This window comes from Xyrauchen texanus, chromosome 36, assembly GCF_025860055.1.
Source record: "Xyrauchen texanus isolate HMW12.3.18 chromosome 36, RBS_HiC_50CHRs, whole genome shotgun sequence".
NCBI lineage: Eukaryota > Metazoa > Chordata > Actinopteri > Cypriniformes > Catostomidae > Xyrauchen > Xyrauchen texanus.
The window spans coordinates 23,113,569-23,126,613 of record NC_068311.1 but is presented as its reverse complement, the minus strand read 5'-3'; the positions used below and the strand labels follow the sequence as shown (position 1 = coordinate 23,126,613).

The window sequence follows — 13,045 nt, the reverse complement described above, 5'->3', positions numbered from 1 at the left end:
TGTAGGAAAAGCCCTGGCAAATGAACAACGCTACACAAAACTAAAGGAGAAATACACAGAACTGGTCCAGAGCCACGCTGACCTGCTGAGGAAGGTGAATTGACTTCCATTCAGAGCACATTGACACTAGCATACTGCTTACTGCATACTGTGCAGTACACTACATTGTATGCTGGCTGCTGTTTTTGTTTTTAACAGTATGTGTAACAGAAAACATTTTGCGCATTTCAAACCATAGTATGCTAAATCTGCCACATGACCCCACTACGTATTTTTTTAATCTAATTTTTAGTGCTGTCAGTGGATTAAAAATTGCAATCACGATTAATTGCATAATGTTTTGCAGTTAATAGCGATTAATCACAGATTTTTAAAGTGCTGAAATTTGAATATATATGTGTGTGTGTGTGTGTGTGTGTGTGTGTGTGTGTGTGTGTGTGTGTGTGTATATATATATATATATATATATATATACACTCACCTAAAGGATTATTAGGAACACCATACTAATACTGTGTTTGACCCCTTTCGCCTTCAGAACTGCCTTAATTCTACGTGGCATTGATTCAACAAGGTGCTGAAAGCATTCTGTAGAAATGTTGGCCCATATTGATAGGATAGCATCTTGCAGTTGATGGAGATTTGTGAGATGCACATCCAGGGCACTGAAGCTCCGTTCCACCACATCCCAAAGATGCTCTATTGGGTTGAGATCTGGTGACTGTGGGGGCCATTTTAGTACAGTGAACTCATTGTCATGTTCAAGAAACCAATTTGAAATGATTCAAGCTTTGTGACATGGTGCATTATCCTGCTGGAAGTAGCCATCAGAGGATGGGTACATGGTGGCCATAAAGGGATGGACATGGTCAGAAACAATCCTCAGGTAGGCCGTGGCATTTAAACGATGCCCAATTGGCACTAAGGGGCCTAAAGTGTGCCAAGAAAACATCCCCCACACCATTACACCACCACCAGCAGCCTGCACAGTGGTAACAAGGCATGATGGATCCATGTTCTCATTCTGTTTACGCCAAATTCTGACTCTACCATCTGAATGTCTCAACAGAAATCAGGCAACATTTTTCCAGTCTTCAACTGTCCAATTTTGGTGAGCTCTTGCAAATTGTAGCCTCTTTTTCCTATTTGTAGTGGAGATGAGTGGTACCCGGTGGGGTCTTCTGCTGTTGTAGCCCATCCACCTCAAGGTTGTGCGTGTTGTGGCTTCACAAATGCTTTGCTGCATACCTCGGTTGTAACGAGTGGTTATTTCAGGCAAAGTTGCTCTTCTGTCAGCTTGAATCAGTCAGCCCATTCTCCTCTGACCTCTAGCATCAACAAGGCATTTTCAGCCCACAGGACTGCCGCATACTGGATGTTTTTCCTTTTCACACCATTCTTTGTAAACCCTAGAAATGGTTGTGCGTGAAAATCCCAGTAACTGAGCAGATTGTGAAATACTCAGACCGGCCCGTCTGGCACCAACAACCATGCCACGCTCAAAATTGCTTAAATCACCTTTCTTTCCCATTCTGACATTCAGTTTGGAGTTCAGGAGATTGTCTTGACCAGGACCACACCCCTAAATGCATTGAAGCAACTGCCATGTGACTGGTTGATTAGATAATTGCATTAATGAGAAATTGAACAGGTGTTCCTAATAATCCTTTAGGTGAGTGTGTGTATATATATATATATATATATATATATATATATATATATATATATATACACACACACACACACACACACACACTTCTTTTCCTGTCAAAATGCATTTATTTCCATCTTAAGAAAGGAAACAAAATAATATGTAACAATATAATGTTTTATAAAAATTTTCCAAACAAAGCCTTCCACAGTATAAAGACAGAAATGCACTAAAATAGCACCAATTCAAGTAACATTAAACGTTTCCCAAAGTCTAAGTGGGAGTTTGACTAATTGAAAGTTTAAGTCCCCACATAGGTTGCATATTTATTGCAATGGGGATTAAATCTCTTAAACTCATCCTCCAGTATATTAATCTGCCAGTAGACTGCTATGTGATTTGCTACAGCAATCGCAAAGGTATGTTCATGATTCGTGTCAGGGCGTCAACAGCAGGGTCAAGTGCCGCTTTCAACTCCACATGAAAAGATCTTTCATACAAAAATGTCTCATTCTGCATTTTAGTATTAATTAAGACTTGACATGCTTCTGTTTTCATTAAATTAGCCTTACTTGGATTGAAAAATACTTGATTTCTATCACAATTCCCATCTGGGCTTGTTTTGTACATCAAATAGCATTTTGAAGTTCTTTCTCCATCATTTTATTACTGACATGTAAGCGCTGTTGTGAAGTGCGTGTCAGTGTATGACTCCGATTGGACACATTGCGTTAATCTGTTTTTAATTAATCGCATGCGTTAATGCTTTAATTCTGACAGTTCTCATATTTTTTTGTAATTTCTTTACTCTTGATTGGCAGTCCAATCAAGTAAGGAGTTAATGCTTTAATTCTGACAGTTCTCATATTTTTTTGTAATTTCTTTACTCTTGATTGGCAGTCCAATCAAGTAAGGAGTCAAGAGAGATGTTTAAAATCATGTTTTATATAATTTTCAGTAAATTTTTTACACAAGAAATGGAAGATCAATTCCAGCACATTGAGAATAATCAGTACTTCATGCTGTGTGCTCCATTGTATACTGCATGTTTTGGCAAATATATTTGATAAACCATCAATTTGCATAACGTAGAAATAGTATTAGTATGGTAGTATGCTATTCAGAATGTAGCCACTGACCCTAAGTTTGCTTGAGCTCTAATATCAGGCATGTCAGTAAACCTGCAGGTTATTCAGCTCCTCAAAGAAATTTCTGTTCCTGCTGACTCCACTCTATTTCTAATAGAGATAAAACTTGGCACAATCTCTCTCTCTGCATCATGCTCACTCTCATACAGAAACATGCCCCGATCCCACTGCAGTGGCGTCTGACAGTGGGAGCCACGTCCTTGATAAAGGAACTGGGTCAGCCAAGAGTCTTGGCTCTGTACTAAACTGTACATGTCTGTGTATGTTTCTCAGAATGCGGAGGTGACACGGCAGATGACAGTGGCCCGTGCCGCTCAGGATGAGGTGGAGACCGTGAAGAAAGAGATGCTGGACAGATTGAAAGCTGCTCAGGAATCCACATGTCAGCAGGTCAGATACCAACACAGACCACACAAACACACCCTCTGCCTGATGTATCATAGCTGGGTCCAGAATGAACTTTTTGCTACACATGCCAGTGGTGGTGAATTAAAGGGATAGTTCACCCATAAATTAAAATTGTCATCATTTACTCACCCTTATGTCGTTACAAACCTGTATGACATTTTGTCATCCTTTGAACACAAAATAAAATATTAGAAAGAATGACAGACTCAGTCACCATTTACCTTCATTGTAGGGAGAAAAAGACAATTTCCTGAAGAAAGTTGATTTACTCGTGTCATTATATCAGTGATATCAGATTATCATTCTTACAATTGGACTGAAATCAGTTCCTAATAATGTTACTAAGCAACTGGTGAAATTATTTTTTACAATCATTTGGGTTTTTGCAAGTGTTCATTTTGGACCTTGATCCCTTAGTATGTTTGTCTTACGCTCCCCCTGTATGTGTTTGTGTGTATATGGATGAGTAGGAGATGGTACAGTTAGAGCAGCTTCAAGCTCTTCAAGCCGAGCTCATGTCCAGCAGAACAGAACTAGAGACCCTGAAGAATACAGTCACCTCCTCCCAACAGGTGCGATCTCACATTCTTCCTCAGTCGCTCCCTCTTTTCAAAAAATTCTGGTCTATTGCTCACACCTTGTACAAATTACATGCAACAAGATCATATCTATTCCATGTGAATTTCAGTCATGGAAAACCTGGAAAACTTCAGGGAATTTTAAAATTGTGATTTTCACTCCTGGACATGTCATGGAGATTTAAATAGGAAATTAAAGGGTTAGTTCATGCAAACATTAAAATGTTCTTATCATTTACTCACCCTCGTGCCATCCAGTATGTGTATGACTTTTTTCTTCTGCAGAAAACAGACAAAGATTCTCTAGGTCCATACAATGCAAGTGAAGGGTGACCAAAACTTTGAAGCTCCAAAAAGCACATAAAATCAGCATAAAAATAGCTTATAAGACTCCAGTGGTTTAATCCATATCCTCTAAAGCAGTCCAGTTGGTTATGGGTGAGAACAGACCAAAATATAACTCCTTTTTTATAAATCTTGCCATTAGTAGTCTCCTTGGCGATCATGACTTCAAGCTTGATTACACTTCCTAATGCCATCTAGCGCTCTGCTCATGCATCAAGCACGAAGTGTAATCGTGCTTGAAATCATGATTTTGCCTAGAGAGTACAATAGCAAGATGTACAGTAAAAAATTTTTTTTATTTGATCTGTTCTAACCCAAAATCGATTAGGTTGCTTCAGAAGTCATGGATTAAACCGCTTGAGTTTTATGGATTACTTTTATGCTGCCTTCCTTTGCTTTTTGAAGCTTCATAGATTTGGTCACCATTCGCTTGCATTGTATGGACCAACAGCGCTTTTTCAAAAAATCTTTCTTTGTTCTGCTGAACACAAACAAAGTCAGGTTCATCTGGGATGGCATGAGGGTGAGTAAATGATGAGAGAATTATCATTTCTGCTCTAACATATCTAATTGAGTTGAAATTGCCGTTTGTAACATTTTAGCCAGGACAGGAAACCCCATTTTTTTTTATTTGTTCAAAGACGCTCCATTGCTCTGAAGATCACGTAAAGAAATGCACAAATATCAACAGAAAAGATCATATGCTGTATTCACCCATCTTTTTTTTATTAAAGACCACCATTAACATTACACTCAAATGTGTTTCGCTTTAAGAACTATTAAAGGGTAACTAAACACCTGCTCAGAGTCAGACTCCACCCACTAGAAATATTTGAAAATGCAGGAAAAGTGGGCAGACCCCGGCGGGGATAGAGGGAACGAACCGAGTGCGGGGCTGAGCGGGGGGGGGCACCTGAGACTCGTAGTGACGGATTAATTGACAGCTGCTGTCAGACTCTATGTTATTATTATTCCTCACACGGTTGTAAGACGACATGTACATGAATCTGGCCTGGTGAGCTGGAACCTGCTTACGTCAGCTGTCACCGCTTACGTCACGAAGTACCGCAACAGCCAATAGGAAAATTCAACTGCAGTAGCCACCGTTCAACCTGAAGAGGGCAGCACTCAGACGTTTTTACACCATATATTGTAGAATTAAAACACTTTATACACAAATGTCAAAAAAATTACTTGAATCAATGACCAGTACTAATAAAGCCCCATGCTTACAGATCATTAACTAAAAAAAGTTGGTTTAGGGTTTAGTTACCCTTTAACCACATAACTATTGTTTATTATTAGATCACTGCCTCTGTTTAATTTCTGTCAAACTCTCATCATTCTATTTCTTGCTTGTTCTCTGATTGAAAGCAAGTCACGTATTTCCCATGGTAAAGTCTTGGACTCAATTTTTCTCCCTCTCTCTCTTTCCCTCTAGTCAAATGAGCAGCTCAGTACTCAGCTTTCTGCTCTAGAGGCTGAGAAGGCAGGGCTTATGGATACTGTATCTCAGAAGGAGGTGGAGCTTGCAGGTTTGGGGGTGGAGTTACAGCGTGTGCAGAGCAGTCTGACCATTGAGAGGGAGAGCGGTGTGAAAGCTGCTGAAGCCCTGCAGAATCAACTCAATGAGAAGGTGGGATATCCAGATGGTGCATTAATCAAAAATTTTGGAGCACAACCTCTGGGGATATAATATTTTTAAAGAAATTGTGTGCAAAGGTTTTGTTTTGTTTAGGATCATCACTTATACACCTTGTATCCTTGTCTGTCTGGCTGTCTATAGGAGAGCCGTGAGCAGGCACTGGAGAGTGAGCTGGTCTCTCTGCGCTGGGCGGCTCTATGTGGAGCTCTGGAGGAGGCAGAGAGGATCGTACAGGACAGTCTGTGTCAGCTGGAGGACCCCGCACACATCAGCTGTACCAGCTCCGCCGGTCAGTCACCAGCTCACTTTACCCACCTTGCCCACCAATGACATCATACAGCAGGAAAGGAACTGCTCTGTGAAAGAGTAATAAATATTAAAGTACATGTCCTCATGTGTGTAGATTACCTGGTGTCCAGGTGCCAGGTGGCCCTTGATTGTGTGGAGAGGTTGCAGTCGGCCAGAGACAGTTTTGTATCAGATGACACAGGTGAATTACATCTACACACACTCTCTTATTGTTCATTAATGTACCATTCACTCCACCAGTGTTGGGGAAGCCAGTTTGTAACTGTAGTTTGCAAAGATACAATCTACTCATAATTTTAAAGTAGTTCAACAGTCAAGCTATGCTTTTGAAAAAGTAGTTCAATACACTACATGCTACTGTCAAAAAGTAGGTAGTCACTTTGAACGTGCTTAATAAGCTGACAACCTGCGTTGTCATGTGAACACCTTAAATTGCATTCCTTTCTCTGGGTAAGGTTAAAAACCGAACGGCCCATAGATTTTTGACCATTACCCTGATTTTGCATTGAATGCAAACACCTTTACTGATGTTCTTACCAACTATCCAATGTGCGCAAGTGTTGTGTGCATGCCCATTGATGTTTTGATGCCAAAGGCAGAGAATAATCGGATGATTTCAAATCTCATAAAACAGTTTTCCTGCGTTGTCTGATTTTTTGAATAAGTATATTTTTGATAGTTATCAGCGTATGGATGTGCGTAATGCTATTTATTGAGACAGTGACTACGTTTACATGGACACCAGAAAGCAGCTTATTGCGAGAAAGCAGTGTTCCGGTCTACATGCACTGTATAAGCAGCGCACCCTTAACTCCTATATACTGTGCATGCGGCTCAGTCAGTAAGCAGCTTTTTTCACAGCAACATAATTTCCCTGCCACGCTTGTCTAAATAACAAACATGGCATCCAACACTTTGCTTTTTAATTCTCTGTTGCTTTGCTTTATTTCCAGATATTTCAGAGTTGTTGCTGTTTTTGTTTCCTTAACTTTGCATCGCAGCCTGTAGTAGAATTCAATAGTGGGGTTTCCCTTTTACGTAAAACTCTGGGATTACTCCAATGTACTAGCGTATATAAGCAAACATGGGGGACCCTCGATTTGTTTTTACACTGGTGTGTATAAACTGACAAGCCAAAACATTATGACCACTCACAGTTGAAGTGAATAACATTGATCATCTCCTAACAAGGCCACATGTCAAGTTCTTGGGAGATTAGATGGTAACGAACAATCAGTTCTCATAGTCATTATGTTGAATGCAGGAGAAATGAGCTGAAGTCAAGACCTGACCGACTTTGACAAGGGCCAAATTGTTATGGCCAGTTGACTGGGTCAGAGCATCTCTGAAACGGCAAGGCGTGTGGGGGTGCTCCCGGTCAGCAGTTATGAGTACCAGTAGTCTGAGGAGGGACAAACCACAAACCGGTGACAGGATGTTGTACAGGAATGGTTTGAGGAACATGATGAAGAGTTCAAGGTGTTGCCCTGGCCTCCAAATTCCCCAGATCTCAATCCGATTGAGCATCTGTGGGATGTGCTGGACCAACTAGTCTGAACCACTGCAGCTCCACCTCACAACTTACAGGAATTGAAGAATCTGCTGCAAACATCTTGGTGTCAGATACCACAGGACATATTCAGGGGTCTTGTAGAGTCCATGCCTCAGTGGGTCGGTGCTGTTTCAGCAGCACGTGGAGGACCAACAGCATATTAGGCATAATGTTTTGGCTCAGTGGTGTAAATAGGTATAGTTTATTGTGTGTGTGTGCTTTTACCACTGTACTCCCAGAAATGTTGAATTATTTCTACTGTGTTGACTCCATCCTATGATGTTTGTTATCCGGCCTGTTCAAGCGCACGCGCACACTTCAAAAACCTGTCAGAACGACGCTTCTGTGTTTACATGGTCAAATTATGACGATTTCTCTGGGAGAATCTCAAGTGTGTTAAGCCGCTTTCTCTTAATCCCCAGGAAACTGGCATTCTCATTTACATGATGTTTCAGAACGGCGCTTTCTGCAAAATCCCTGAAATAAACTGTTTTCTTAAGTCAGTGTAAATGTAGTCAGTAAATATAGATAAGACATTTTTGAATTTTTTTTTTAGCAAAGCCAGACCAGAATCCATTTCTAATAGGTTTTAAAAACCTTATATAAGGCTATTATTACATTTTCTTTACATTTTAACCTGGTTTTCACCATGGAAGCTGGCATGGCATTAAATCATACACAAACAAACAATCTTTTAGAAAATGAATTATCAAATTACATAATTTGTAAAACTTTTAGTATTTTTCTGGGACAAAAACAACAAGTATCTTAGGGTAACAGCAACAAAATTGTAATTTGTGTGCAAACACAAATTTACACTAAATACAAATAACATAAAAGACTAAAACTTAATCAAATACAAAGTAATGAACATCAGTATTTAAATGTTTATTTATCTACATAAAGTGAACACTATATAGTGATGACTCAGGATTGGTGAATCTTTTTTTTTTTACCAGTTCATTAAAAACATCTGAACAAATGAAAACATTTAGATGAATATTCTGGGTTCTCAGCGTCAGACACTGGATAATATTAGGTGCACGTTATGAACCATATTAGGAGAAATAAACTAAAAGCAATGCTTCTAAGTTTAGATGCTGAAAAAGCCTTTGATTTGGTTAGCTGGACCTATCTCTATACGGTTCTACACAAATTTGGCCTTCATGAAACTATAATCAGAAGTATACAAGTACTTTATGATATACCGACTGCAAAAATAAAGATTAATGGTTATTTATCAATACAAAATCATTTACTTTGGAAAGAGATACAAGGCAAGAATGCACATGGTCCCCTCAGCTATTTGCACTCTATTTGGAACCCTTGGTACAAAGCATCAGACAGGATAAAATAATTCAAGTTATTAATATTAAAGGAGTGGAACACAAAATAGCCTGCTATGCAGATGATGTATTGATTTATCTTGGAGACCCAACCAAGTCCTTACCTCAAATCGGGAAACAATTTCAGAATTCTGGCCCTCTTTCTGGATATAGATTAAATATTTATAAAACATATATATGATAATAATTTAATATAATTATAACCCTCCCTGCAAATATAAAAAATACATATTTGTTAAAATGGCATACAAAATCATTTCAATACTATTAATAGCACTCCAAAATGTTGGCCAAATTGTGGATGTAATGAAGCAAACCATTATCATATTTTCTAGGAATGTCTACATATTCAAGAATACTGGAAAGAAATACAGGAGGCCCTTGTATTTTTAGAAGGGATGTACCTCTAGAAAGCAAATGACTTTATTTTGGTTGAGTATGTTCAGATATAGTATCAGTAGATAAATACCTGATGGGTGTGCTATTGGCAGCCATGAGAAGGCAATTACATGTAAATGGTTAAAACAAGAGAGAGAGACCAACATTAGATAACTTGATAGATGTGACCATAGAGATTAATATGATGTTAATTTAAGGAAGGATGTGTTCCTGGAAAAATGGAGGAAATGGGTTGTATATGTATCAGAAAGAAGGTCTGATTTTGCTGCTACACATAAATAGGAGTAGTTTATTATGTAGATAGATGTATATGTTTATTATGTATGTATATAGATATATAGAAAGATGTGTGTGTGTGTGTGTGTGTGTGTGTGTTAATGTGGATATATATGTATGTGGGTTTAATATCTACATGCATATAGATGTACGTTTATTCTCAAATAATGACTTCAATGAAAGTCGCTTGAGTTTATTCTGGATGGAATTTAATTAGACCACACGTTCCGACCCTGGATGTATATGGTTACTATTTCAATTTTGTATTTTTTTTTTTTTTTTTGTAAAAAGGGAAACAAAGTTATACTTTGAAACAACTTAACAAATCTGGAATGCAATTTACATTTAATACCCATCAAGCAATTGTTCTTGTTTTTATATTGCAAAGACACTTTATGATTGCATCAAGCACTATATTTAAATTGAAATATGTTATATGATTGTATGAATGTTCAAAATAAAATGGAAAAAAAAAGAATATTCTGGGTTCAGTATAAGCTAAACCATCAGTTTTTGTGGCCATTGATGACCACAAAATGCAATTTTAACTCCTCCCTCGTTAAAGGGATAGCTCAATCAAAAATGAAAATTCTCTCATCCTTTACTCACCTTCATGCCATCCCTTATGTGTGTGACTTTCTGCTGAACACAAAGATATTTTGTACAATATTTCAGCTCTGTAGGTCCATACATTGCAAGTGAATGATGATCAGATCTTTGAAGCTTCAAAAAGCATATAAAAGTAATCCATAAATTCCTTTTTATTTATTTTTTACTAAATCTCCACATTCAATCTCACATTCTTCTTCTTTTGTTTTTGGCAATTAGCATTTTTCATGCATATCGCCACCTACTGGGCAGGGAGGAGAATTTATAGTGAAAAACAACTTAAATATTGATCTGTTTCTAACCCACACTTATCATATTGCTTCTGAATGCATGGATTCGACCACTGGAGTCATATTAATTACTTTTATGCTGCCTTTATATGCTTTTAGGACCTTCAAAGTTCTGGTCACCATTCACTTGCATTGTATGGACCTACTGAGCTGAGATATTCTTCTAAAAATCTTTGTTTATGGTCAGCAGAAGAAAGAAAGTAATACACATCTGTGATGACATGAGGATGAGTAAATGATGAGAGAATTTTCATTTTTGGGTGAACTATCCCTTTAAAGAGAAGCAAAAATCACCTTTACAGTAAGTCACTTACAATGAAAGTGAATGGGGCCAGTCCATAAACGTTACACACATAAACGTTACACACAGCCACAAGATGTACACGTTTACATGTTTTAGTGTGATAAAATCACTTAGTAACCTTAGCAGTGCAAGTTATATCCAACAATACAACTTTGTTGTCATAACGTATCACAAGTAAACACTGTAATGTGGTAAACACTGCAACATCCCTGATTTCACACTAAAAGTGTGTTAACACAAATGATATTTATGTCTTTTGGCTATAGTTTTGAAATGTGTTTAACATTTATGGACTGGCCCCTTTTTATGTCTTTTTATCAAATAAATAAGGGATGAGTCAGATTTTGGTAATTAACAATATGCCTCAAATGTTGTTGAGGAATATTCCTTTAAACCAGGGTGCTCACACTTCAATGGCATGAGATCTACTTTTTCATAATTCTATTATAGTAAGATCTACTATGCACAATTTAAACTTAACCCTAACCTGAATTTCCAAAACATAGGATGGAAGGGGAAGAGTCATTTATATCCATGAGGAAAGCAATACCTGATTGGTCATTTCATTAATATTCATCAGGACAGCGCTACCTGATTGGTTGGAGAAATTATAAAACAACCCTACCCCTGAACCTCACCAAAACATATCAGGTAAAGTCTTCCCCTGCCATTCTGTGATTTGGAAATATGCATATGGCGGAGCCAGAATTTTCATTATTTGTGTAGATTCTCTCTCTACTCGCCTTCATTTTGCCGCAACCTGCAACCAAACGTTTCGCTGAAATGAACCACACGATACTTGAGAGAGACAGAAACATGCTAGTAATGTAATACCTTTAAAAATCTACGTACAAAAGAGATATTCAAGAGTAACAAGAATGCATTCATTCTGCTGCATTGTCTTTTTTTGACATTAATTCAATAAGGCTGTTTGTGATAAAAAATAAAAAAAAAATAATAGGATCATATACCATTTCACACTCTGATTTTCCTCTCTGTGTGTGATAGATGTGTCTGGGCTGGTGCGGGCAGTGACTCAATTTGCCCACCTGGTGGGCGATGTCATTGTGCAGGGCAGCGCCACCTCCCACATGGTGCCAGTGGAACAAGCTGATGGTGAGCATGAGACGCTAATCACCCAAATGCCATGGAAACAACCAAATGAGGCAGTCATCACATCAGATTAACTGATCCAATTCTATGCAAATACTTCATTGTGCAAACATTCAACATGCTTGATTGTCAGCCTAATTTAACTAAAGCTTACAGTGTTTGGAATAATATATCATAAATTTATGAGAAGCTGTGCAATATTGTGAACACTGTGTGTGAGATCTAGCAGCACGTGGAAAACTGAAGTATACGTTAGGCTTTAGAAGGCAGCTGCCTATATAGTCTGTAGGCAACAAGGCAGCTCACTAGGTTTTGGGACAAATCTTACTACATCATGTATTTTATCTGTCGACAAGAACACTGTAATGACATCCAGTAGCAGAACTATTAATTTTTAATGGACAACATAACTGTCATTTCTATTATAAAGAGCAGCTTTAAGCTGCTAGAATATTTGATAGCATTGCTGTCTACTTATAGAAGAAGTCCAAGAAAATGGCTTTCTTTTCGAGTCAGTCTCTATACATCATAAAGGTCATTAGTGTCACTGTGCTTCTGTTAATTACTCAGCAACTGGAGGATTGATCATTGAGATTGAGCTGATTTAAAGACAGATGACATTTCTCAAAATTGCAATTGTGCGATTCGCACACACACACAAGCACGTTACGGTCGTACATGGCAGGAAATGCGAGTTGTGCATCTGCCAAGTTTATGTGAAGTGTCTGCAGGTGACAGATGGCTCGTCTGACTGCTCTGTGCTTTTTGTGTTTGTCTGTGGGCAGCGTTGGCAGACAACATTAAGGAGTGTGGCGCAGAGGCCCTGGCATTGCTCTGTTTGCTCAAAGAGCAGAAGTCTATGGGGAAGGCAGACTGCAGCTGCCTGAGGGCTGCACTGGATACAGTAATGGCCTTGGGGGAGGTGAGTGTGCCGCCAGTTGTTAAAAAACAATTTCTCTCATTTTCAGTCTTGCTATAGTTACTGCGTTTTGGCTTTGTAGGGTAGTACATTATGACTTTGTTCAGAATGGAATATTAGCATGCTACTGTGATGAGGAGGAGGGCGGACCGT

General features: G+C 38.5%; 1 protein-coding gene across 2 annotated transcripts in view; it reads left to right on the top strand.

The window, feature by feature from the left end:
* Positions 1-13,045, top strand: part of LOC127629551 (huntingtin-interacting protein 1-like) — a 69,575-nt gene that overhangs the window by 44,846 nt on the left and 11,684 nt on the right. For both annotated transcript variants that reach the window (XM_052106641.1, XM_052106642.1), the window contains exons 15-22: positions 6-94; positions 3,073-3,189; positions 3,678-3,779; positions 5,572-5,766; positions 5,917-6,064; positions 6,179-6,265; positions 11,869-11,976; positions 12,759-12,895. In XM_052106641.1, the coding sequence (XP_051962601.1) occupies positions 6-94; positions 3,073-3,189; positions 3,678-3,779; positions 5,572-5,766; positions 5,917-6,064; positions 6,179-6,265; positions 11,869-11,976; positions 12,759-12,895 (983 nt within the window). The remainder of the gene's footprint in view (positions 1-5; positions 95-3,072; positions 3,190-3,677; positions 3,780-5,571; positions 5,767-5,916; positions 6,065-6,178; positions 6,266-11,868; positions 11,977-12,758; positions 12,896-13,045) is intronic.